At 51.7% G+C, this 27332-nt stretch overlaps 1 protein-coding gene across 3 annotated transcripts in view; it reads left to right on the top strand.

Moving 5' to 3' along the window:
• The window catches only part of NAV2 (neuron navigator 2), a 375174-nt gene that overhangs the window by 207674 nt on the left and 140168 nt on the right, over nucleotides 1-27332 (top strand). For all 3 annotated transcript variants that reach the window (XM_036258164.1, XM_036258163.1, XM_036258161.1), the window contains 4 exons: nucleotides 5221-6322; nucleotides 10779-10891; nucleotides 15460-15568; nucleotides 17457-17846. In XM_036258164.1, coding sequence (XP_036114057.1) covers nucleotides 5221-6322; nucleotides 10779-10891; nucleotides 15460-15568; nucleotides 17457-17846 — 1714 coding nt within the window. The remainder of the gene's footprint in view (nucleotides 1-5220; nucleotides 6323-10778; nucleotides 10892-15459; nucleotides 15569-17456; nucleotides 17847-27332) is intronic.

Genomic DNA, 27332 nt, shown 5'->3' on the forward strand with positions numbered 1-27332 from the left:
ACCCTGGCTGGTTTGCTCAGTGGTTAGAGCATCGGCCCACGGAACGGAGAGTCCCAGGCTCAGTTCCCGCTAGGGTCACGTACCTCGGTTGCAGTTTGTCCCCAGCCCGGTTGGGGTCATGTGGGTGGCAGCCACTTGATGTGTCTCTCTCACGTCGATGTTTCTTTCTCTCTATATCCCCCCCCCCCCCGCCTCTCTCCCTCCCGCTCTGTCTGAAGATAAATGCAAAAATGTCCTCGGGTGAGGATTTTAAAAAATTAAAATATAAAGATGTTCACTCATGTGCCATCTAAAATACCCTCACTACCCCAGAGGCCCACATACCAGGATCGGGGGAAAACTAACGTCCAGAACGTTCTTCTGTTCTCCTTTCTCCCTCTCAGATTCCTTTGCTCTAACCAAGTTCCTATGCATGAGACAAGAAATGAGCTTTTAGTTATTAGGGAGAGAAGTGCTTGTTTTCCTAGAATACTCGCATTTCTGAATTCACTAGTGACTTATTCCAGGTTGACTATACCTTGATCAGTTTTCTCCATGTATCAGTAACCCTCTAGGAGACCTGTGGAGGGGCCTGTGGAGGACAAGGAGCACCTGTGTGGTGAGCAGAGGGCAGCGCAGGACTTAGTGAGCGAGGCTGTGTTCCGGGCCCCGCGGGACAGGACTGGCTGCGGCCAGCCTCCTAGGGCCTCCTGGAGACTCACTGAGATTTTCACAGAAATAGAGCTGCAAGGACTCTAGAGAAACAGCTCATCCTCTGTCTTACAAATGGGGCGACTGAGGCGCAGAGGAGCAAAATGGCACCTCTAGGGTCACACCATTTGTTGGTGACAGAGTTTGAGGCTTGGTAGGGAAACTCTCGTGCTAGGAATCTCAGAAGCCTGGTATTAGCAAAGACTGCCTTCCAAAGAAGGAGGCGCAGGCCCCAGGCAGCCACTTCAGCCAGGACCTGAGGTCACCAGTGTGATACTCTTGGGAATGACAGAACCGTGTCAAGTTAACTGGTCAAGACCACTCATGACCTGGAGCCCCCTGCACTCTCTGAGGGGACTTCTGGCCGTGACAGACGTGCACAGGATTGATGGTCTGACCCTCAGGTGCCCTGCTGCCTGGGGGTCCTGCTTAGGGAACTTCTATTCTAGAAACCAAGTTCACAGTCATCTCCAGGTGCTACCCTTTATGGCTGCAATGAGTGTCCTTGAAATACCCCCATGATTTCATAACCGGGGGAGCCCAGGCTAAAGGCCAAGTGGAAATTCTGAAGCTCTGAGTCCTGATCCTGGGGTTTTATCCCTGAACTGAGGCTGAAAAGTTTTAATAAAACCCTAATGACTAATCACAAATCTTGTCTCTCCATTGCCTTAACTGTGGCTTGCAAATGTCAAAAGTCAGAAACCATTTATAGTTGACCCTTCAACAATACAGATTTGAACTGTGTGGATCCACTGATACATAGATTGTTTTTATTCCCCCCAGTAAATACTATAAATATATTTCCTCTTATGATTTTCTGAATAACATTTTCTCTAGCTTATTTTACTATAAGAACACAGTATATAATACATATAACATATAAAATATGTGTCCATTGACTCTTCATGTTATTGGTAAGGCGTCCAGGCAACAGCAGGCTGGTAGTAGTTAAGTTTCAGGGGAGTCAGAGTTATACGTGATTTTCAGCTGTGTGGGGGGGTTGGCACCCCTGACCCCCTACACTGTTCAAGCGCTAACTATATGACTATTTCCTGTGCTCCGGCAGCCTTTGGGGCACAAAGATGAATCAGCAAGGGGTGTCTGCCCTGGAGGGACTCACAGACCAGTGGAATAACAAATCAACCCAGGCGTGACACACTCGAGTCCCCTCCTCTGTGGAGTTTCCCCAGACACTCTAGGAGGATTCGTGGCTCCCAGGCCTTGGGTCGTGCTCAGCCGTCACAGCCCTTTCCCAGGCTTCTGTGCTCCATGCCGAGGCCTGTCGCCGCTTTGGACAGTGAGTTCATAGAGGGCAGCAGCCGCCCTCTGTATTTCCAGTGCCTGGTGTAAGTTAGTGGCCCTCCAACATCCTTTTATGGGAAGATATGGTCAGTATCCTAGGAAAACACAGAGTAGGGAACAATTCCATGTGATGCAAACCAGACAGTTCATTCAGCTTGAGGGTCTTGTGACAGAGAAGACATTGACCTGGGGTTTGAAAGACAAGTCGGAGTTTGTGGGGGCTGTTGCGGCAGGGCCTGAGAAGTGACGACGTGTCTGTCCTGCCTACACTGTGTGAACCCTTTCCCTCCACCTCGCCTTTCCTGAAGGAGACAATGTCTTCGGTTAGTCTGCACATTTCTCAGACAAACCAGGTGTCTGTTTAACTCTGGGTCAGTCCTTAGCTAGTTAGTTATTCATTTCCATTAGTGTTAAAAATACACAGAGATGCTAGGTAGGGGTGTTTCTTATCAAAACCATTTTAAACCAACTTTATAAGAGTTCCAAGGAATGAGTGGGGGCAGAGGAGCCCCAACGATTCACGGAGGTGTGGTCAGTGGGGGATGTACCTTAGGAAAGAGGGGTGTGCCTCTGCAGGAGACCTTGTAGCCCTGTAAAGACTTCGTTGCAACCTACCCCCAAGTTCCCTTTTCCTTAGCACTGCTAACAAATGATAACGTGTATTCATTGTAACATTGACTGTCCTTTGTGCCTCCCTGCAAGAATGTAAGCTCCAGTAGGCAGGGATCTCTGTCACTGATGTATCCCGAGCCTGGAACAATGCCTGGCACATAGTAGGTGCTCATGGAATGAATCACTATTGATGTGAATGAATATATTGAATGAGTGAATGAATGCTCTGCCCCAGATACGAGCCCAGGTAAAAGAGAAGACAGTTGTCCTACAAGAAACGGAACTTGGCATTGGAAGCTCAGTAGGACCTCCTGCAGAGAGCCTGCTCTGTGGTACAGGCGGCCTCCTTCCCAGTGGCTAGGCTGGGTCGGGCCTCACCTCGGACGCCATAAACACACCGAAGCACTAGAAGAGGTGATGTCTGAAGAGCACTCTAGTCATTCAGGTGGCTGTTGTTGAAACGCACTCTTCATCAAAGGCGCAGCTGTGATGCAGCCCCAGCGGAGCACTGTGTCAGGGGCCCTGGGCTCAAATCCCAGACATGTTCATTTCTAGCTGCATGGTTTAGGGTCTGCCATTAGCCCTCCCTGGGCCTCAGTTTCCTCACTCATCACGTTGGACAGTAATCCCCGCTTCACCCCGTGCCCGGCACTGTACCTCCTGACGCCCTGGAGGCCCTCCGGAAGCGGTGCCAGGCCTGTGGGGAGCCTCGGAAAGGCTGGCAGTGTGGGTAGGTTCCGTGAGGCTGTTTCCACGCCAGTCTCTGGCTCTCCCCAGGAAAAGATCCAGCAACGCCTCAGGAGTTTTGTTAGGGAGGATTGTGCAGCACCCCACCCCCACCCCCCCTCCAAACCCAAATCCCCAGTAAGTCAGGAAGATGTATGTGTTTTAAAACATTGGGAGGTCTGCTTTGGATCACCCTGGAGCTGCGGCTTCCCTGAGCAGCTGAGAGTGAAGGGAAGCCGAGCCCCTGCCCGGAGCGCTCCCCCGCCCGGCGCGCGTGTCCCACACAGGGGCTGCCTTCACTCGGCGTTGGCGGCCGTTGACTTTTAAATCATAAAAAGCCGCTCTGTATACAGTTTACTCTTGTTGCTAGAAGGCAGCGGAACATAGGTATTAAAAAAAGAAAAGAAAAAAGAAAGAAAGCAGAAGAAGCAGCCGTTAATCCCACAAGGCTTCTGGGCACCGGAGCAGTCACGGATGACAAAAGTTAATTAGAAACATGAGCAGTTTAACCGAAAACACTTGTGACAATTGGAAGGACAGCTTCTCCAGTAGAACTTTTTACAGGGAGTTGTTTCGGGAGAAAGTGGCTGCTGCTAGGTAAGTCGTGTCATTGTGGCTTTGCGAACAGGGCCATGCACTTTGGGGGCTGAAGTGCAGCAGCCCGTCTGTCCCGCGCACCGGGCGGGCGCTTGCAGGGCGCGGGGGCACTGGGCTCCGGGCTCCACCGGGGCGGGCCTTCCCCGCGCGGTAGCTCTGGCACCGCCCTTGCGTGGCAGACCCAGCGGCGTGGTTCCGAGGGCGTCCTGACCAAGGGTGCTCCAGTTTTCTTGTCTGCGCTATAAGCCACCTTGGTGGCGAGCAGAACTCCAGTTGGGAACCACCCTTCCCAGCATAAATTCTAGTTCTAGTTTGGAAATCTGTTGATGCTTTCTGAGTAAAGAGTTTGGCTGGCCAAATCCTCCCTGAGCGCCAAGGGAAAGCCTTGACTTCCAGATAACCTGCGTGTTTTCTTGCCGGCAGTGGGGCTGTGTGCACAGTTTGTACTCGAAAGCGAAAAAGTCTTTCTTGTTTTAAGTCTAGGCTGCATTAGGTTTGTCGATCTTTAAAAGTGCCAGCATAGGAGAAACTGACCTGATATGATAGGACTTAGCAATTGCTGTGGGAAATTATCCTGTAACGATTATACTTGGTTTCCCTTCTTTTTCTCCCAAATATTTTTATTGATTTTTTAGAGAGAGGAAGGTAGAGAGGGAGAGAGAAAAACATCAATGCAAGAGTGAAACATTGATCGGCTGCCCTCTGCACGCCCCCTGCTGGGGCCAGCTGGCAGCCTGGGCATGTGCCCTGCCGGCAGGGAATTGAACTGACAACCCTTTGGTGCACAGGATGGCTCCCAGCCAACTGAGCCACATTGGTCAGGGCCCTTCTTTTCCTTTTTTGTTCTGCCTGTTCTAATGTCTCTGCTACATTGTTTCTTTAAAATTGGATAATGCTCACTATTTCCCATAACTGGACAACACTGTTGTAGGCTGAATAATTCAAAACAGTAGATATTTCCTACATCTTTCCTACACCACCACACTGGCAGTGCAGGTGTTAGTTCATTTCTTTTTCCATAAATGTAAGTATTTAACTGTGCTTCGTGCATATCTGATGTTGAGATCAGGGTCCTTTGCCCAGCATAGACTGGAATGTGAACTGTGCGTGATGGAGAGCAGGGGGAAGTCAAGGCAGATGTAGACTAACCGCAGGTAGTGCACAAAGCAGGTAGTGGAGGTATACGGTACTTGGGTTGGGAGTGATTGGCTAAGCGATTGGCCGAACCTCCCTCGTCGTCAGTGCAGGTCCACAGGTGTAATTCAGGCTTCCTTCTCTTCCCCATCTCTGCAGAGCCGTTGGCAAGCCCAGCTTCCTCCCACTCCGGAATGAGCGAAAATGTACCTGCTTCTCTGGAGAGTGGCAGCGGCTCCCTCCTTGCTAACTGCAGTGTCTCCTCGGCCATCCCCCAGCCCGGCACTGCCACCAAGCCCTGGCGCAGCAAGTCCATCAGTGTGAAGCACAGCGCCACGTCGTCCGTGCTCTCCGTCAAGCCGCCCGTGCCCGAGACCCCCAAGCCCGGCCCCGAAGCCTTGAAGCCGGCGCCCAACAATCAGAAGTCCATGCTGGAGAAACTAAAACTTTTCAACAGCAAAGGGGGTTCCAAGGCGGGAGAGGGCCCGGGGTCGCGGGACACGAGCTGTGAGCGGCTGGAGAGCCTGGCCAGTGTTGAAGAGGGCGAGGAGATGGAGGCCACTGGCCGCACGCTCTCCGTGGCGGGCCCCGCTTCCAGCAGCCCCAAGATTGCGCTCAAGGGCATTGCCCAGAGAACTTTCAGCAGGGCCTTGACCACCAAGAAGAGTTCCCCAAAAGGCAGCGAGAAGGAAAAGGAGAAACAGCAGCGGGAGAAAGAAAAGGAGAAAAGCAAGGACCTCGCCAAGAGAGCCTCTGTGACGGAGAGGCCGGACCCCAAAGAGGGGCCCAAAGAGGACCCCAGTGGGGCAGCAGTGACCGAGATGCCAAAAAAGTCCTCCAAGATCGCCAGCTTCATCCCCAAAGGGGGCAAGCTCAGCAGTGCCAAGAAGGAGGCCCCGGCCCCTTCCCTCAGTGGAATACCAAAACCAGGAATGAAGAGCATGCCCGGGAAATCCCCAAGTGCCCCTGCTCCTTCCAAGGAGGGGGAGCGGAGCCGGGGTGGGAAGCCGAGCTCGGGGCTCCCCCAGCAGAAGCCCCAGCTGGACGGCAGACACTCCAGTTCCTCCTCCAGCCTCGCATCCTCGGAAGGAAAAGGCCCCGGAGGGACCACCCTGAACCACAGCATCAGCAGCCAGACTGTCAGTGGGTTCGTCGGGACCACCCAGACCACAGGAAGCAATACTGTCAGTGTTCAGCTACCTCAGCCCCAGCAGCAATACAACCACCCCAACACTGCCACGGTGGCGCCTTTCCTGTACAGGTAGGAGCAGCCGCCCACCTGCCCTTCCTGGGCCATCGGACAAAGGGGGCTTTCTGGTGCCTTCTCAGTAATGGAGGGCAGGACCCAGGACTGCCCTTGGGAACATTTCAGCCAGTAGCTGAGGTCCCAGTGGTAAGCTCCTAATAGAGGAATACACAGTGTGCTTGAGGGAACCGTTAAAACAGCAGAGTTTGGGGGAGGGCCAGGGGAAGGTAAAGAGGGGAGGTAACACTTGGGCTGGCCCAGGAGCAGTAGGAGTTCGCCAGGCCGATGGGCCTCGGGCGCATTGCAGAATGCGCAGATGCATGAGCAGACGCGTGTACAGAGGTTTGGTATCACTCGACAGGCTCCAGCATCAGTCCTAACCCATCCTGAATGTCCTTTAGAAACGGAAAACACAGAAACCACCTGCTGAATAGCTGCAACTTCTTCTCACAGGGGTTGTCTCGAACTTCCAGCCTTCACAGTTTTTTCCCCACAGCACACGCATGGCGCATGTCTTCAGTCCCCGCTGTGTGCTGGGATGTTAGAGAACAGAAGAGGAAGAGGGAGACAGGGAGTGGTAAGGAGGGACCCATCCTAGAACTACAGAACCCAGGTGGTATTGAGGAAACAGGCCCGGGTGTGTGCACCTGACTATCCTTCTGTCTGTTATCCGTCCCTCAGTCTCTCTGTCTCTGATAGCAGCACATCCATAGAAACATGTGTGCAGCCAGGTGCTGCTTGCGTGTGTGGTCTGTCCTCACGGCAGCCTTGCTGCTCGGCCCCCACCACACGCCTTTGCAGAATGCAGACACTGGCTCCCGGAGCTACTCCATGCAAGTGGGTGAGTCCTCTCCAGGCAGGTGGACGCTTCCCTGGCACTGATCTTAAGGAAGTCCCGGAGCTTTGCTCACAGTGGTCAACTTGATCCTGTGCTTCGGCCGTGGAGGTCCTTGACCACATTGCACAGTTGAATGATGATTAATACCTCTGCATAGCAAAAGGAGAGTAAGGACTGAATGATTGCATGTCATATTCTAGGCTCTCGTTTTATAGCTTCCGCCCTAAGTACATACACATCTGTGTGGACATACACCGACGGTCCCACGTAGTACGAGCACAAGTACACATGTGTATATAACAGGCAAATGCACATATGCACACGTGTATTTACAGAGCTGTCCGCAGGCTTAGACTCGTGCCCATCACCCTCTCTCCCTGCCTGAGCTCTGTTCCAGGAGGTTGTTACCGTCCTGCCAATGGCCGATGGCAAGACTCATCGCAGTGGTTTCAGAGTAAAGCCAGCCAGGTCCAGCCAGGGGGGATGTCGGGCCTGAGGGCCCCACCCGAACTTTTTCACAGGGAGCCAGTCATCTTTTTATTAAATCACGTCATCGGCTCGGCTAACGGTCCCGAGAAGGGCGCCAAGGCTTAGATAAGACTCAGCACTGGTCCACACGCACAGCTTTTAATACAGTTGTTCTCTGGACAGTTTTCAAAATTAAAACATATGGCAGTCTTTGATCACCATCAGTCCCCCCCCCCCCTTTTTTGAGTCTGTAATCATTTCAAAGTTTATAAAATATCTAACCTTTTTTAAAATGTCAAGCTTTTTTACGAGAGGAAAACCTCTTGCTGGTAAAGAGCGAGTGTCTGACAAGGAGGAGGGAGGAGAAAATCCGTGTGTCTCCATCAAGCCCCATGTTCAGCTCCCCCGTCTGATGCCCTTCAGGTGAGCCAGGGAAGAGGCTAGGAAGACGGGCACCGAGAGAGGAGTCAGGACAGGGGCTCTGCCTTTCACGCGACACCCTCTGCGGCCCTGGGCCCTGGCGCAGGAGCTGCTGCGGATGCGCCGAGCCTGTGCGGACCTCGCTGCGAGCTGTCCCGGCTTCGCTCGTGTGCTCCTCCGCACGTGTCCGTGAGCTGCCTGCCTGGTTTTAAATCCCCGTTCTACAGCTGAGCAAAGCTGAGGCTCCATTGAATTAAATAACTTGCTCCCAGTCACAGAGCGAATAACCAGAGGAGCTAGTGTGTAACCCCGAGGCCACCGCTCGGTCTCGGCTCTAGGTCCCTGCATCGCACTGAACCTGAGCGTCTCCATCTCCAACCGGAGGAGACGCACCAGAGCTCAGCCGTTCCTACAATGGCGCAGACGGCCTCTGTGCTCTCAGACACTCCCAAGCCCACGGCTCACTGTCTCCTGCAGAGTTCTTCCCAGAACCTCTCCTTGTTAGTGATCCTACCAAGGGATAGAGGAGGATAAATTATTTTTAAAATTTCACTCCGAATGAATTATACTTACCAATTTAGAAGTAACAGTGACACTTCCATCGCTGCGTGTGTCATTCTGCATGTGGTTTTTGTAGCAGCCAGGAAAGGCCGCTGTTGTGCCCACCGTACCCGGCCCTGGGTTCAAAGGGGAAGTGACTGACCCAAAGGTGCATGGTTATCAAGTTATGGACTCCAGACCTGAAGCCAGCTAAGTGGCCAGGCTCCAAGTCTGACGTTCCTTCCACTGCCCAGCATCTTTCTAGACTTAAAATGTTTTCTCATTCATCCACTCAACGCATTCATCCTGCCTACAGGCCCGCTCAGCGTGTGAACGTAAGCAGGCTGTGTTCTTAGGTGTCCCTAAGAGCCCGTCTGTACCTGCCGAGCTCTCAGTCTAGTGGAGGGAAGATCTGTTAATGACATCACATTGTGACAGACGGGCGTCAGGAGAATATGGACAGTGCTGTGGACACGCACGAGAGGTGGCATGGTCAGCGGGCAGCCAGGGAGGGCTTCCAGGTCAAGACACGGGAACTGCATCTTCAAGGCAGCAGACTAAGGAAGAAAGGAGGGGGACCTTTAGGCAGAGGTCGCAATAACTACAAAGACAAAACCTCTAAGGGCATGGTACAAGCTGGGGTTGGAGAGAAGCCCCGTGTGGGTGGAGCAGAGGGCAGGGCTGTGTGTAAGGGGCAGGAAGGGTGGGAGATGGGGCTGGAAGTGGAGGTAGACTTCTGTGACATAGGGCATCTTCAACCACAATAAGCTGTTTAGACATTCTTCTGTGGGGGATGGGAAACCATCAGAGGCCTTTAATCAGAGGGTGATGTGATCACATCAGTGTCACAGAGATCAGTGGAAGATGGTGTAGGGAGTGGACCAGAGCTAGGAACAGTGTAGAATAGAGGTCATAGATTTAGGTACCTGGTTGGGCCTCAAAAGGTAGTATAAATGGGAGTCTCAGGATGAGCGGGGCTGTGGCAGAGGAACCTCCACGCCTCTAGAGGGAGCAGCCACCACTTGGCACCAGCAGGTGGAGCTCATTCTTATTTTTACTGGGGAAGGCAGAAATCCAACTATTTCTTGTGAACTCTCCCAATTTTTAAATGTTGAAGCTAATTCAAAAGCTTTAAAATATCATGCATAGTAATGAGAATAAATCTGCGGGCTGGTTTCTACACCTGGCTGCCATTTACAACTCCCAGGCTGGAGGCAGCATACCTGTTCACAAAGCCCTCACAGGGCCTAGGCAGGGTTGATGAGAGCTTGGACTCTGGCCAGCAGATGGAGAGGACCACTAGGAATATGAAAATCTTTTCAAGAGAGATGACCAGAAATGGGAACCAATGGCTTGAGGCCAGAGTGAGGAAGACTAGATGGATGACTTGAGGTTTATCAGTACCTCCCCCACTTTTAAGACAATTCTCATTCTTGGCAAACACTTTCTTCATAGACAGTGACATCAGGTTGCATTCGCTCAGAATGCTAATGAATTAATAATGTTGCACCCAGGGTTATGCATCCGAGTGTAGTTATACATTTGCATGCCATGCCTAAACAAACAGAGGTGGTTGTGGCAAGAACACACTGCATGCAGCAGTTGCCTCAATTTGCTTGACAAACAAGGGCACGGAGAAGGTTTGGGAAAGTACACATTTCAGTCAAGTGTTGAAATAATGATCAATGAGACCTTTCATGTCAGAAGATCTGAGCTCTGAATCAGAGACCCGCAGGGCAAACACACCTGCTTGGCACGCAGTCCTGACTGGTTTCACGGTCACCTTTTCAGAGAAGCCATGCCAGGAGGATTGGGGGGTGGGGAGTGGAGGCTGTCAATGGAGTCATCTCGGGCTTGACGTGCTGGTGTTGGTTACTTAGAAGTTGCTGTTTGGCATTGGCTAAGCGATCTGAACTCCCCAGCCTCTCCAGCATTTTTCTGGCCAGACCTAGCGCCCTGAAGGGGTTGCAGAGGAACAGCCCCCAGTGCAGGAGCGCAGACCCTCTGTTTGGGGGATGCACGTTTCATCTTTCGCAGTGTGGAGGCTGCTCCACGTGTGCTGATGAATTATTTAGTGTCAGTCTGTTTCATTCCAAAGCTTCTTGCTAAAGGAGGTGATGGAGGGTGCAGTGGAAAGACCACTGTGGTCCAGATGTGGGAGTTACCCCTCGTGACAAGCGTCTCTGCTTTGGTTTGTGTGTCAAGGTCCCAGACAGACACCGAAGGGAATGTTACTGCGGAGTCCAGCCCCGCGGGGGTGAGCATGGAGCCGAGCCACTACTCCAAGAGTGGACAGCCTGCCCTGGAGGAACTCACTGGTGAGTTTGGAGCCCCCGGGTTCTGTCTGCTGGCGATGCCGCCCCCGCGGAACCACCTGCTGGGTGGGCATGGCCCCGGCATGATTTGAATTTGGTTTGCTGAGGCACTGATTGATGAACTAAACACATTTATTTTGTTTATAATTTTTCTTCTTTTTCTTTCCTGTTCTCTCACACAATCTAGTCCCTCCTCCCCAAAATTGTAAATAAGTCTCTTTTCTCTTTTAAGATAGTTTCCATTTCATCCGTGTAGGAACTCAAAGTACTGACTTTTTTCTTTCCTGTATGGAAGCCCCGATTGAACATTGCTTTTAGCACCCGCTATTCATTGGAAAGACTACAGCATGCTGCTTGTACCAAAAAAAAAAAAAAATTGGGGGGGGCGGGTATAGCCTAGACCCTGATGATTAAAGGGACATTATATAAAAACATAGAATCCACAGTGTTCATATAGTAACATTCATATAGTTAATTCCACAAATGTTTACCTATTAATGCTACACTGTCACACTCTTCCTTTGAAGGAGAAAAGTTAGCATCCGAGTTCGAATCCCTACTGCAGCATTCGGAGTGGCCACCTTCTCTGCCTCTCTTCCCCATTCCCCAGCTCTGTGCCCTGTGTTCCAGCCACTTCTGACCAGGGAAGGGAGTGGTAAACCACACTTTGAGCGGTGGCTGTTGTTTTTCTCCTGTCTTACCACTTCGAGAGTTGGTTTGGAAATTGAATCTGTGTCTAAAATTCATTTATGAGGCTCACTGTTTGTGACCACATCATTTAAGTAGCTGCACAGCAGCTGTGGCCTTGGTCCGCCGCCCATGTGATTGAATCTTCCCATCGCACCATTGGCTCTGAGAATTCATTTCAGAGGATCTGAGTGATGCAACTACTCCTTTTGGTTCCACAGACTAGGCACAGTGATGGAGCAGAGAGTTTTCAAGCCATTTGTGAGTGATCCATCATGCAACGGTTCAGGGCCCCACATTTTTGATGGATTTTGCTTGCTTTTCTCCAGGGTTTGTAGCTCCCTTGCATAGGGGCCCACAGATAGCCTCGGAAAAGGGCCAAGAGAAGGGTGTGGAGTTCAGATGCCTGCCCAGGTCTCCACACACATTCCAGATCGTGTTCTTCTGTGCACACATCAAAAGAGCGAGGCCAGGGCTCCAGGGCCCGGCATGTATCAGATGTGTGTCCTGCGGAGTAGTGTGGGTTCACGTCAGGCACGGAGCTCAGCAACATCCACGCTTGAAAAGCAAAACCGCGGCCAGGGAACATTCCACATAACACTTAAATTTCAGAGCGACAGATGGAAGCCTGTGATCTTTCTCTCATTTTTCTTCTTCTGCCCGTGTCTCCTCTGCGTCAGGACTAAGAGCTCAGGAAGCCTGCGATGCTGTCAGCTGCTTGGGGGGACAGGCCTGCGAAGCCAACCGCCTGATCACACACTCTTCCCCGTTCAGTCACATGGTGTTGGTGGCTCGTGGCAGTTTCTTAACCGGGGTGGCTTGTCTTTCCATTTGCACAGTGGAACGCACGTGGGTGACTGTGTGGTGAATTATTTTATGGAGACACCGCAGGGGGGCAACAGGGTTGAATTTAACTTGTCCATAACGAATCCCTCGAAATGAACATGAATGGTGTGTTCATTTAGAAATGGACATGGACGAGGCTATTTGATCAGTTGCTTTGTTCTCCCCTTGCGTATGCAGATAGGTGGATTTTCCCATGGTGCTTTGCCATTTATATAGCATTGCCATTAAGACCTGCAACTTGGATTGTAGAGTTAGAAGGGACCGCAGACGCCTGTTTGTCTATTATCCAGCCTCTGAGCCCCTCCTGTCAGTCGCTGATGAATCGTCCTTCAGTCTCTGCTTGGGTATTTCTGTGACAAGAGGACCATTCCTGCATAAGGCAGCCTTTCCAAGTTTTGTGGTCTTCATGGGTAACAGAGTTTATTTCCTACATTTCTGATTCCTGGATGTGATCCAGACTCCTAAAGCCCACAGACAATTTCGGTCTTTGCCTGTAGCAGCTTGTCCCTTAAGCCTTCCCCTTCCGAGTAAAGATCCCCGGTTCCTTCCGAGTTCTCTTATGACACCCTCCCCCTGACTTTCTCTAAACCGAGCTCTGTTGGGTCAGGGGGTGTGGGGGTCTCTCCACCCTGGCCGATGGCTTGAGGCTGCCCTTGGAAAATGTGAGAGCCACAGGTAGACATGGGATAGCTTAACTCTGATGATCTCTGTCTGTGAGCGGAAAGGAACCTGGAGCTTCCACTGGAGCATGGTTGTATTTTTATCTGGTTCTGGCTGAGAGCTGGTTGGAAAATATTGCACTTAGGCCATCTTCCAAGGAGGCAGAATTGACAGTTTAGAATGGGTCACCTAAGCAAGGCAGGTGGGTTACTAGTTTGCGTTTCTACATCGCTCTTGGAATCTGGTGTGTACAGGGCTCTGGGCAAGTGAACATTTCCCACCAGGAAACCCCCTGCCCCCAAGAGAGACCAGGACCGTCAAATTCAACGAGCCCTCGTTTTGTACCAGGCAGATCACATGGTCATCTCATCTGATCCTCCTCCTACCCTTTGAAAGGAAGGATTGTATCCCCATTTCACAGAGGTGATTCAGAAAGAATAGGGGACTTTTCAAGTGGCCAGTCTCAGCCGTGCCACGAGTCACACCTTTATCTGTCAGGGTGCAAATGCCAGTCTCTTTCTTCAGCCCTGCGCTGGCCGAACGTCTTTCGGACAGTAAGTATTTCTCGGGCGTCTGTCGATAAGTGTGGGGGCTACCAGCCGTAGAAGTGAGGTGCCATGCCTCCTCGAAGATTGTTGAGTTTCTAAGGAGGGTCAACACAGGCAACTATGTCATTAATAGGGACCTGGACTGATAAATTATCATTATGCTTTTGGGTGTGATTAAGCTAAATAATGAAGGTGATTAGCTTCATAATAAATGTTCACTGCCGGGCTAGAGCTGTCCAAAGGGTCAGTACCTGCGTTGGCAGCCTGACATGGGTGACATGTGGCCCAGCTGGCAGCAAAAGATGCTTCCTTACGGCCTGGGAGACGGGTGCAGACACATTCCTCCGAGGCCGTTCCATCACTGCTTCTCTTCAGAAACACATGCCTACGTATATGTATTCTAAAGAATTGGGTGGGAAGTACAAGTTTGACGACTTTTCAGATAAAAGAAAAAAAAAATAAATGCCTTCCAAATTTCTTTTGGTTAAAAAGAGGGAGAAAATTGAAAACACTTGCACTTCCAAGGATAGAGAGTTTCTGCAGCGAATCCCCCACAGAATCACACAGCTGCCATGGACTGTATCCCCAGCCTCCAGGCACCAGCGTGCTGAGAACAACCTAGGGAACGTGTCATCTGTCTCAGAGGGAAGGTTAGTTCTATGACGTTTCTTAGCTGCCTAGTGCCTTACTAGTGACAATTGCTGGAAGTTCTACTTAGCATCTGATGCGGAGTCCACTTGCTGCTGCCCGTGTGGACTGTGTTCTGCATGGAGATTTCTGTAAAAATGTTGCTTCACACCTGAAAGAGTCATAGGCTTTTAAGACCCTTGATTGTGGCTCTTTAGTCTTCCTGACGCTCCTTGAGGTTACTCTGGGGGAGGGATGTTCAACTCCTTTCATTGCTGTTGTGATTACCCCCCGTGCCTCTTCCCCTTGTATGTCCAAACAAGACAGAATAGCCAGGGAACCTGAAGCAATGCTCCTTACTCTGAGAGCACGTGGCTTCCTGGCTTGTGTGTGACCTGCATCTCCTGGGACACTTGTGCCAGCTGGACCTGTCCTGGCCACGTCCTTTGTGGGAAGTCTTGCCCAAAGACTAGAAGTCCCTTGTCTCCCAAAGCGAAGCCCTGAGCTTTCTCGATGGCTCCCTGCTCTGCAGCACCAACGGGCACGAATTGAGTGCTGGTGGCGGGCGCTGTGCACAGGGACCTCCAGCCCCTGTGCCATGTGGTCCCCACATCTGTCCTGGGAGGTCAGTTCCCTAACTGCCCTCGCTTTAGGGTGGTGGCATCTGAAGGATGGAGAGGATCGGCCCCTTCCCCACGATCACACAGCCATTGCGTAGAGGAGCCAGAATTTGAGATGACAATTAAAAAAGAAAAGGCAGGCCTTTCTCTGTAGACATGTTTGTGATGAATAAGTGCAGATCTTTAGTTCCTGTGTAACACAGGGCCAGGAGACAGCAGTATGATTCACCAATAAATGAGAAAACAAAATACCTCGTCCACTTTTGCACGGGAGGAAAATGATTCTTGAGAATCGGACCTAACATGGGTATGTCTTTATCGGAATCAGTGTGACAAGCTAGACTTCTCTTATTTTAGGAGGCACCTAGAGGGAGAAGAAAGCCTTCTCTCCTTGGATTTAACACTCTCCTTCGTTTATGCATGCATGCATTCATTCATTCATGCATCCATTCATTCATTCTCAAACCCAAGGTGAGCCAGGCCCTGAGCATGGAACATGGTTATATCATGGACACAATTACTGCTCCCATGAAGTTCATCATCTGTCTGAGAATTAAAATAGTCTTAACCCTTGTCTTTGCAGGGGAAGATCCTGAGGCTCGGCGCCTGCGGACAGTGAAGAACATTGCTGATCTGCGGCAGAATTTGGAGGAGACCATGTCCAGTTTACGGGGAACTCAGGTTACACACAGGTATCCGAAGCATGAATTACTTCACTGAACTAGCTAGTAACTTGCTTGCCACCAGGCTTGCCCTGTGTTTGTTCATGCCACTCGGCAAGTCATTCGGTCAATACTGGAGTAGATTACCTGATTGCCCAACGTGCTGGAATTGACAAAGAATGCCGTACGGCACGCGGAAGAGAAGTGTACGTAGCGAGAATTCATATAGACAGATTCCTCCCCAAAGCAGGAGCTTGCTAAATCCATTCAACCGAGGATATTTTAGACCAGCTCCATTTAGATTTCACTTGACGCGCATTTTTCCGAGACCATCCTGCGCTGTTGAAACGAGCAGGTGAACTGTATCTGACCTGTGCGGTCAAGTGAATAACCTGGATTCCTCCCCGGCCTTCTGATGCACAGCACCCTGTAACGGTCAGTCATGCACGTGTACAAAACACATCAGGCAGTGCTTATGAAACCTGACGGTCATCTTGAAACAATGATTCCGTTGGATGGAATCTAGCGTTATCTTGGAACCATTTATCAGGTGGTTTTCACTGCCGAGCAAGAAGTTGAAAAGGATGCAACCCTAGGACGTCCTTTGTGATTTGGGCAGAACCAAGATTTATGGTCTGTGTTTGGCTTTGATAATCAAGGCCGAGTCCTAGGTAACCCACTGATCTCCCAGTCTCCTTTGCATCTCCAATTTCAAGTTCACTGACAGACGAGCCCAGCAGGGAGCCCACGGGGCTTCCCCACTGCCGGCAGTTTCAGAAAATCGAGGTCAAGCACTTTGGGCTCCATCTTAAATATGACTGGGGCCCAAACCTTCGGGAGACCCCAGCATGAGGGAGGTAAGGCTGCTGTAGGATCAGAGGGAAACAGAACCCATTGAGGCACCAAACAACTTGGTTCTTCCAGAGAGTGAGCTTGGCTTTGGCGTGGGGCCCCTTAAACCTTTGGCTGTTTGATGGCAGGGAGCCAGATATTGGGCCCTGGGACCCTGGGGTGCTACTTCGCTATGAAACATCCCTGTTCCCACCGTAATCACCAAAACTGACAGGCTGGGTTACAGCAGCGTCGTGGGTTTCTAGGCTGGGACTAGGAGGGTTGTGACGACAGAGGGACAGCTTCGATGCTTTCTCCTGCAGGGAAGACTCGCTCTCTGCTCAGAGACCCCTGCAGCTCTGAGGAGGTGCACTGATTTCCTGACTGTGTCGGGGTCAGAAACACGGGGCCTGCAGGAGAGGCTTCCCGGTGCCAGGACCAGCTCATCTCCGGGCAGATGTGGGCCATGTAATTTGAATTATTACTCATGTAATTTGATCTCAAGCCAAGACATTCACCCCTCTTTTTCAACTCTTTGCCCTAAAGTTTACTGGTCATTTTGGACAAAATGTGGGAGAAGCAAAGGTGTGGGGGAAATGGATGTTAGGGAGCTAGTACACCAAGGCGGTCCCCACCTGCTCGGTTAGGAGGAAGTGGAGGAGAGGAGATGGGCTGTAGGACCTCACAGGGTCATCCTGCCCTGGGTGAAGGAGAGCTGTGACCCCCCAGATGCACACGGGCAGGTGGGGCTGCGGTGCCCATTGCTGTCAGCCCAGCATTTTCTGTTTCCTCTCCTGAGTTAGAAGGACGATCATAGTAGTGACGGTAATTCCATCGAAGCGATGGTCTCGAGTGCCTTGCACCGTGTTTGTGGGCAGGTCCCCGGTGGGCTTCCCAGAATGCTCTGCGGGCTGCATCTTCATCATCCTCACTGTGCTAACAAGCAGCGCCCAGCTGCATCGGCACCTGTTTGACCCTATCTTGTATTTAGGAAACAGTTCGTAATTTTTTAAAAAGCAAAGAACATAAACTGCAAAGCATTCTGGGCACATTAGGGTCTAACCCAAGGCGGCTTTGATGTTTCCAGCACATTAGAAACCACCTTTGACACCAACGTCACCACGGAGATCAGCGGACGCAGTATCCTCAGTTTGACGGGCAGGCCCACTCCTCTGTCCTGGAGACTCGGCCAGTCCAGCCCTCGGCTCCAAGCAGGAGATGCCCCCTCCATGGGCAACGGGTACCCGCCCCGAGCCAACGCCAGCCGGTTCATCAACACCGAGTCGGGCCGCTACGTGTACTCGGCCCCTCTGAGGAGGCAGCTGGCCTCCAGGGGCAGCAGTGTCTGCCACGTGGATGTGTCAGACAAGGCGGGAGGCGAGATGGACCTGGAAGGCATCAGCATGGATGCCCCCGGCTACATGAGCGATGGGGACGTCCTGAGCAAGAACATCCGGACGGATGACATCACAAGCGGGTGAGTCCTTAGGGTTTCTCTCTCTTCACAGAAGCCTTGGCACCTGGGTTTTTTTTTTTTTTTTTAAGGGGGGGGGGGCGGCACAGAGCTTTAAGTTCCCTGGAGCAGATCCAAATGCCTGCTTGACTTTCGTTGTCCGTGTCAAAGGCTGTGAGGTGTGGAGGGGAACCTTTTGGTCACAAGACCTGGGCCGCGGTCCAGGCTGGGCAGTTCCTCGCTGGGTGGTTCTAGCAAGGCTCCCCCTGCAGCCCGAGGGACACGTGACAACAGACCCTACTGTGTCAGTTCTGTAAACCAACTCTAGCACTTCAAGTGGAACCCAGACGCCTCAGCATGGCCTACCTGGTCCTGCAGGACCTGGCTCTCCCCGACTCTTAGATCTCACTGTCCTCCACCCTCCCCGCCTTTGCTTCCCCTGCTGCGCTTCCTCCTACCCCTCGGTCTCATCAAGCTCTCTCCTGCCTCGTGGCCTTTGCACCCTCTGTTCCTCTGCCTGGATTCTATTCCCCAGATCTTTGCAGGGCTGGTTCCTTCTTGCTACTCACTGGGCATCTCTTTGCAGGGGCCCAGCCTGACTATTCAACTTGAAGTAGTTTGTGTGACCTCGCCCCATGCCCTGTCCTCTCCATCACCTGGTATTATGGTCCTTGGAAACCTTATCACTGTTTGAAATTATCCTGATTATTTGTTTCTATTTTATGGTCTCCCTATCCCCTCCTGCTTGCAATAATAAGCTCCGTGAAGCAAGGATATTATCTGGCTTGTTCACTGCCAAGTGCCTGTGCATTGTGCATATAGGAGCCTGTAGATATTGCTGAGTTAATGAACACGTGGATCCCTGTGATGAGATGCTGTCTGAGCCATGCTGTGACCATGTGTAGTCCTAGACTTGCCTTTTGTTTTCAGCTCTGCTCCCAGATCCCTGAGTAAATCAAAGGTGCATCTATGTGTTCCACTTGCCTGAGTCTGCAACTGTTCACCTCACTTGTGCAGAAGTTTTCAAGATCTTTAGAATTCTAGTAGTCAAAATTATAGATAATAAAAATCAGGCCCAGCTTGGCTGGTGTGGCTCAGTGGTTGAGCATCGACCCATGCACCAAGAGGTCGCCGGTTTGATTCCCGGTCAGGGCACATGCCCAGGTTGTGAGACAAACCCCCAGTTGAGGGCATGCAGGAGGTGGCCAGTAATTGTTCTCTCTCATCGATGTTTCTCTCTCTCTCTCCCTCTCCCTTCCTTTCTCTCTAAAATCAATGAAGAAAAACAATTAAAAAAAAAAAATCAGGCACAAAACACATGCCACCTGTTTCCATGAACAGTGATCAAGAACCCATGGGTGAGTCGGTATTTTCATAGATGAGTAATAGCTCATTCTCCCACTATGCACCAGGCCCTGTGCTGGGTGCTTTATGTGTATTACCTTGTTCTGTACTCACAGCGATCCTTCGAGGTACATGATGTCACCGTCCCCATTTTATGGATGAGTAAACTGAGGCTCAGGAGGGTTAAGTAACCTGCCCAAGGCCCTGCAGTAGTCAAGAGGCAGAGCCCAGGGCTAGCGGCTCCGTAGCCCTGCTCCTTAACCACCGTGGCGCACCATCTGGCCCGGTATCTCATTGCTGCATTGAACGATACAGCTACCGGCATTCATTTCAAAATTAATGTACTCTTGCTGAGTTCCACCTATCTGACTAGAAATGCGCTCTGGCGTAATTAAAAGTGTAGACATAGAGGTGCTTTGGCTTTCTGCCTGTTACTTTTAGAAACGTCCTGAAGTGAAAACTTGAAAGACCATGGCCACTAAACCGTTATAATGAAACAAAGTTCTGCCATCCAGAAAGGCTGGGAAAGTTCATGGACTTACAGCATCATTTTGTGTTTCTAATTTTTCGTAAACATGAAAAACAATAACATATACCTGTTATTAAAATTGTCACATGTAATTTAATCATTTTATTATTCATTAGAATCCATCATGGCCTCCGGTTTTCATGATAAAACCCTACTATAATATACTACCAAGAAATGTTTAGGTTATTTTGAGATATTTGTATTGGTTTATTTTATTGTTGGAGCTGTCTTTTAGTCCCCAGTAGATGAAGGTCAGTGTTGATTTTGATGTAGTATTGACTGTTTCCACAAGGTGGAGACATTGAAACACTCAAAACTGAACCTCAGTGATGTCACAGGGAGAAAGTCTTAGTTTCCTTGGCTGTTCAAACCAGAGCCCTTTCCCCGCTGAAAAGCACAAATGTTTACATTTCAGCTTCTGCTTTGGGAAGTTTACATTTTTTAGCAAGTGAGATAGCTCTCAGAGCAAGTGTAGATAAAAGTGCAGACATGTAAGCAAACCACCCAATTATTGAAACTAGAGAGCTCTGGTCTGGTTTTTCTTCTCCTGTTCCTCTTACTGTACAAATGTACCTCCAAAATGAGAACGAGAGAGCCCCGACTGCTCGTAATGCTCCTTCTAGCTACACCATTCTGGAACGCTAGTTAAGCTTGACTTCCCTCTGTGGAAACGCACGGAGCGTTTGCTTTGAGGCTGAGTTTTCAGTTTGCTTTCACGTGCGAGTCCAGGGCAAGTCATTTACTGGCCTTTGTACTCACTCTTTCTCCTTTTATAAACATGACAGGATTGGACATATTGGCGAACTGGTCATTTAGTCTCCGCGTCAGAATCTGCTAAGTAAGTCATATTCCTGAGGCAATTGGTATGGTGGAAAGAACGCAGACTGAGACGTCAGACACGTGGAGCGGGAGCCCTGCTCTGCCCCTTGTGAGCTCTGACGTCAGGCGCATCATTTCACTGCCCTGGCCTGGCAGCCCTGCAATTAATATGGTTCTTAACCTCCCACAGTTAGATTTCTCTTTGAGGTGGTATCTGACTAATGGCAAATATCTGATAAAGCCACAAAGTCTCAGGCCACGAAGTCTCAGACAGAGCCTAGGTATCTTATCAACCTCAAATATGCAGGTACTTGGAAACCATGAGCTGACTCAGGTCTGCATCCAGATGTTCGTTTGGCTTCGCAGGGACAGCCCTGGTATGTGGGCAACAGGAATCCGTAGGAGGCTCTTGGGGGAAGTTCCTGTGAAAGTTTACAGCGAGTCTATTGAGACAGGCTGGTATGGAAGTACATTCCAGTTTCTGAAAACCTATGACGTTTGTTTTTAAAATGATACCGTGTCTCTGCTGGGTGTAGCAGATGTCTGTAGTTCTGTCTTCTCTGGATCGTATGCACATGGTCTATGTGTCATTTCGTTCTACCGAAGGTGGGGCTGAAATTATATTACCTAGCACATAATGCCGAATGTGTGTTGTCTGTGTGTGTGTGTGTGTGTGCGCGCGCGCGCGTGCATGCGTGTGTGTGAATTAGCTCTCAGTGTGTGCCAGGCATGTCTAAGTACTTTACACGTTGTCCCCTGCCCTCACCACTTCCTTTTATTAGATGGGTACATTGGGGCTTGGCTGTCTTGAGTGGGAAAGAATTTAAAACGACAGATGAAAATGTCTCTTCCTAAGTTCTGATCTGTGAAGTCAATCCATCGACTCAGCTTCTGAGCATTCAGAGTGTCATATGTACAGAACAAAATCCAGGAGACAGACTCAGCATCCATGTGTTCAGAAAGATGATTGTTTTGTTTTTCAAAGGAGGCCCTGAGTTGTATAATCTTCTAAAGTATGAATATACATTTCTTCCTGGGAAAAAAATGACCATTTACATTTAACATCAGAAAGTTTTCCAAGAAGCTCTGATGGCTTCCCATTGCCTCTGGGAACAGATCTCAACTTCTTCATAGAACATGAGAGGCTTTTTATGATCCTTCCCTCAGCCGCCCTCTCTGCCTTAGCCCCAGCCACATCTCTCCTCGCACCCCATTTGTTTGCCTCTGAGACCATACTCTTTCCTCAGCACCAGCCAGCCCCTCAACACCACCCAGCCCCTCTCAGACGGTTTCCCATGTTAAGTGAAGGACTCACACACAAGGTTGGCTGTAAACCAAAGCCACCAGAAAGGCATGAGACAGAGCTAGCTCTGACTGGGGAAAGTCCAGGAGGGCCTCACAGAGGTGGTGTTTACTTTAAAGTCAGTCAGATGGGCTTGATGGCAAAGGAATTCCAGGAAGAAAGTAGCATGTCCTGATGGCAGAGCTTTGCTAATGCAAGAAACAGCCTTCTGTAATGAATGGCAGGTAACCTAGAGCTGTGTGTGTGTGTGTGTGTGTGTGTGTGTGTGTGTCTATGTCTCTATGTCTCCCCCTCTTTCCCTCTCTCCCTCTCTCCCCCCTACTCCAAACTTGGAGCTCCTAGAAGGAAGACAGTGCCCATTATTTTTCTAAACTCAGAGACTAGTACAAACAGGTATTTAATAAATATTTTGTGAATGGTCTATTCTGCAGTCCAACCCTCACAGGACCTTGGGCGTATATAACTTACCACCACCACCAGCTGTGTAACTCAGTGGTTCTATTTACTGAACACTTGGGGGAAATCAGCTTCACCTCTGGTGTCTTTCTGGTGCCACACCTTGCTCCACCTAGTGGCCAGTATAGGATGTGATGCTGTGGTTTTGATTGCTTTTAACTCGGAGAGTCATCACATTGGTTTAAGAGTGAGGATGGGCCCTGGCCAGTTTGGCTCAGTGGTAGAGGCCAAGAGCACGTACCTCGGTTGCGGTTCGTCTGCGGCCCTGATCGGGGTTGCGCGGGAGGCAGCCAGTCAAGAAAACAGGGTTCTGAGCCAGCTGGTCTTCAATGCTGACCTTGTAATGGCTGAAGTCTTCCCTGTCGATGGCAAGGATTCCTCCAGCAGGTACAGTGCACCCTGGGGCCTGCCAGAGGCTTGGTGCCTTAGGAGTAGAGAAACCATCCTTGCTGCCGTACTTGTAGCTCATAAGAATGGAAGTCCAGGCTCATAGTGCCGGCAGAGTCGGGCTCTGCGGAGAGCCTCCTCCTGGCCTGCTGTCCTCACCTGGCGGAGAGCAGAGGCCCTCGTGTGTCTTCCTCTTATGAGGGCACTAATCCCGCCATGACATCATTGAACCCGGGTACCTCCCATACCATCATATCGGGTTAGGGCTTCACCATATGATTGGGGGAAATAAATATTTAATCTGGCCCTGGCTGGTTTGGCTCAGCCGTTAGAGCATCAACCCGCGGACCAGAGAGACCCGGGTTTGGTTCCCGCCAAGGGCATGTACCTCGGTTGCAGTTTGTCTCCGGCCCCAGTTGGGGTTGTGTGGGTGGCAGCCAGTCAATGTGTCTCTCTCAGGTCGATGTTTCTCTCTCTCTCTTCCCCCCCCTCTCTTCCTCCCGCTCTATCGCAAGATAAATGCAAAAAATGTCCTCGGGTGAGGATACCAAATATATGTATATATTTAATCCGTAACAAGGTGTTTCATGCTTCCGGGCACCATCTACATGTGCAATGGTCTGCGCTTTGGTTGTTTTTCTTATTGCTGCCTCCCAGGTCACCTCCTTATGGAAGCCTTCCCTGATCTGCCCAAGCAGAGGTGGTGATTCTTTCCTCTGGGCTCCCGTGGGACTTGCCATCCCTGTACCAGCACCAGCAGCACCACATCAGAATTATAAGCATCTCTGTGTGTGTACAAAATCAAACGATGCTCCCCTATAAAATTTTTAGACTGTTGCATTGATTATGGGGAAGGGAGCCCACACCTATCACAAGCCCTTAAAGGTTAAAGTCAAGCCTGTCTGAGATGCTCGCGTGGCGTCATCGGCTGGCGCGATGCCTGCCTGTTCCAGAGTCAGTCAATGTTTGCTGAGCGAATGCTGGAACTGCCCTTCAGCAGACTGGCCACCAGCCTCTAACCAACTCTGTGCCCAAGGCTGAAGCCCTTTGAGCTTGAGGACCCAGCCCCGTAACTGTCCTCTCCTCAGCACGGTCCTGTCCTGTTCGATTATTCCAGACCTTGGACCACCTCTGCCCCAGTGAGCTGGACATTGGCAGCGCAGGAGGAAAGAGACAGCTCAGAGTGCTGGGCCACGTGCCATGGGGGCCACGGAGGCGGAAGTGCCCCTGTTCTTCCCTTTCTCCCTCCACTGACCACCACAGGACACATGTGGGAGTTGTTTGTCCCCAAGTCAGCATAGAACACAGCAGGCGGCCCTGGGAGTCAAAACCGCGGCCCTGCTGCATGAAAAGCTTTCTTATCTGGTGACTGTTTCTCATGGTCTTTCCAGGCCAGACCTGAAGCGACCTGGACAGACTGTTGTTCCTGGCAAATTGATAGGAAGGAGAGGAGGCCAGAAACCTCTTGCAGCCGAAGTGCACCCCGGAGCCAAGACAAATGATCTTAGGGAAGGCGGTCCTGAAAGGCCCGGGTCACGGCAGGTTCCCGCAGGGTGTGGCAGGGAGCTCGGGACTGGATGGGCTGTTGTTTCCCTGGGTTGATCCCTCTGAATGATTTCGGCTTCTGCAGCTCTTGGAAGGCTTGGGAACTCTTGATGGCCAGTCAGCCACTGGGTGGGTCTCGGTGGGGTTAGAAAGGTTTGGCTGTCATGGAGAAGTCAAGATTCAGCTCTGTAGACAGATCTTTAGGACCTTGGGCAAGTCACTTGGCCCTAATGCACTGCCACCTTTTAAAACTCTCTCTCTCGCCCTGGCCGGTTTGGCTCAGTGGTTAGAGCATCGGCCTGTGGTCCAGAGAGACCTGGGTTTGGTTCCCACTAAGGGCATGTACCTCAGTTGCAGTTTGTCCCCAGCCCTGGCTGGGTTGTGCAGGTGGCAACCACTTGATGTGTCCCTTTCACATTGATGTTTCTCTCTCTCTCTCTCTCTCTCTCTCTCTCTCTCTCCCCCCCCCCCCCTTCCACTCTATCTGAACAAAAAATGTCCTCGGGTGAGGATAAAAAATAAAACACTCTCTCTCTCTGCCTACACACACACACACACAGCGCAGAGCTACAATAAGAAACCTCAGGCCCAGAGTAGCCCTATAGGTTGAAGATGGGGCTGGGCCAGGTCCTATTCAAGGGATCTTTCTAGTTCTCTCTTCTTCCCCCAGTGACTTCTCACTGACAGGTCTTACTGAGGTATGAATTCACAGAAACCATAAATACCACTTCCTGTCTGATACTTTCATTGGTGTTAAATGTCCCCAGTGAGCCCTGTGTTCACAAGCAGCCCCGTGGGCAGAGTCAGCAGGCGCGGAGAGTCGTGCCAGGGGCAGGGCTCATCTCCCCGGTGCTGCACAGCCAGGGACAGCGTTCCCTGCCTGGTTGTGATGTCATCTGACATGGGCGGTGGGGCTGAGTGATGGCTCTGGCCAACGTCGGTCGTCCCTGCCGGCTGGGGAGGCATCGACTGGACGCTTCTTCCACAGCGGGCCCACTTGACTTACAGAGCGCGGGGCGTCTGGGCCCTGTCGGCACCGGGGTAGGCACTTTTATCAGAGGAGAAAGAACAATTGAGCTGCAACATGCCAAAGCGGAGAGATGGCCCAGCATCCCCCACGCCTCTCGCCGCCCTTGCTGACTATGGATTTAGCAGGCAGAGGCCAGGACGAGAGAAAGATTTCCTGGCCCACAGCCCCGTAGAGAGAGGGAGTGTGGTCCCACTTTGACATGGGCAGCCCAGACCACCACACATAACGAATCGCCTGATTTATGGGGAAGAAAGAGAAGAAAGGGGGGCGTCTCATCTTCCCAGGAAACTCAGCTGAGGCCCTGAATTTCTGAGCTTGCCTTGCGATTTAAATCCTGTGGGGAGGAAACGGAGAAAGGAACGAACTTGGGTGCTTTGGGAGAAGGAAGTCATACCTCAGCCCTTCTTCAGTGGTTCCCAGAGGGGCTCACTGCTTGCCCTCTGGTCCTTGGCGACACCCTCCTGTCCCAAAGCTTTCCAAAGCTCGGCGCCCCTGGGCACTGGCAGCCATTCCTTCGGCCTGCCTTCTGGCTCCAGGCACAAGGCAGTAAACGTCCATCTGAACGTGCTCATTGAGTTTGTTGTGCACTAGAGATGATGCCAAAGGCACTGAGGCCAAGGAAGATGGCTGGGCCCAGGGTCCCAACACCGTGGGCAGAGCTGTGGGACAGGAAGCGTGTGGATCCCTGGAGCAGGGGCGAGCTGCAGAGACCGTGGGGAAGCCGTGCGTTCTGCAGGGAGAGCTGCAGAGACCGTGGGGAAGCCGTGCGTTCTGCAGGGAGAGCTGCAGAGACCGTGGGGAAGCCGTGCGTTCTGCAGGGAGAGCTGCAGAGACCGTGGGGAAGCCGTGCGTTCTGCAGGGAGAGCTGCAGAGACCGTGGGGAAGCCGTGCGTTCTGCAGGGAGAGCTGCAGAGACCGTGGGGAAGCCGTGCGTTCTGCAGGGAGAGCTGCAGAGACCGTGGGGAAGCCGTGCGTTCTGCAGGGAGAGCTGATGGGAATAAAGGGCCAAGGTCGGGGCAGTGGCAAGAGTGGGGCCGTGGGGCCCGGCCTGGATTCTGGGGCTGCGACCCCCTCCTCGCTGTGTGTGGGAGCAGGCCATTGAATTTCCCTGGGCCCCCCTCACAGGGCTCCGGTGGGGCCCCCCGAGACAGTGCCTGGACGGAGCACTCGGGAGATGTCACTACCCACAGCTTTACCGGCAGCATCTTGAAAGATAAACAAGTGGCCAGGCTGACCAAGGTCAGGAGCAAGGGCATGAGAACACATGGACGTGGGCATGTTTTGATGAGAATGGTGCGTGGGATGGATTGGAGCTTGAAGATGGGAGCGGGGTGGTCTCAGATCAGAAGCTGTTCGGGTCCAGAGAGCGGGGACCTGGCTCTGTGTAAGGCCCAGGCCCTGGGAACAAACGTGCAGAGGGGCTGGAGAGTCTTTTCACATGAAACAGCCTGACGGGGCGGCCAGCTTGACAAGGAGGCCGGAGGTGCCAGAGAGGCCGGATGACGCCCGGCTCCAGCCTGTGCTGAAACTGGCTGGGAAAGACTTGGCCTTGGTCCCCCACACCCTCTGTCCATTTCTGGTGTTCCCTCTTGCCTGTTGCCGCCCACCCAGTCCCTCTGACTGTCTCAGGCCTCAGGGAACTGGTCAACCCAGCCCCACACCGGGGCTGGCTGAATGTTTAAGTCAAGTTTACAGCAGCCTGTGGATTGTAATCCTGGGGGCTTTAGGAAAACCCCAACCCCACAACCTTCCAGGACTTGCCCTGGAGAAGCTGGCGGCCCAGTGGGGGTGATTGCCCTGTGCAGTTGTAATACATGTGGGGGCCCCCAGGGGACCTGAGAACAGAGCAAGTCCATGGGGGTCTTTAATGTCTTCACATTATCCTTCTGGGGGGCCGGCCCATCTGCAGACGAGCATGGCACTGCCTGGAGCAGCTGGCAGTGAGGTCACACTGGCTGGCACAGTGTCCGGGCGCTGTGCACCCGTCCAGTCATCCTCAGTCCGTGGTGCTGCGTGGGGCCGAAGAGAGAGGATGGATGTGCAGGGCCTGTTCAGTGCCTGGTGGTCTCATCCTCCCCCTCCCTCCCTCCCTCATCG

The sequence above is a fragment of the Molossus molossus genome, unplaced genomic scaffold (genome assembly GCF_014108415.1).
Source record: "Molossus molossus isolate mMolMol1 unplaced genomic scaffold, mMolMol1.p scaffold_m16_p_13, whole genome shotgun sequence".
Lineage (NCBI taxonomy): Eukaryota > Metazoa > Chordata > Mammalia > Chiroptera > Molossidae > Molossus > Molossus molossus.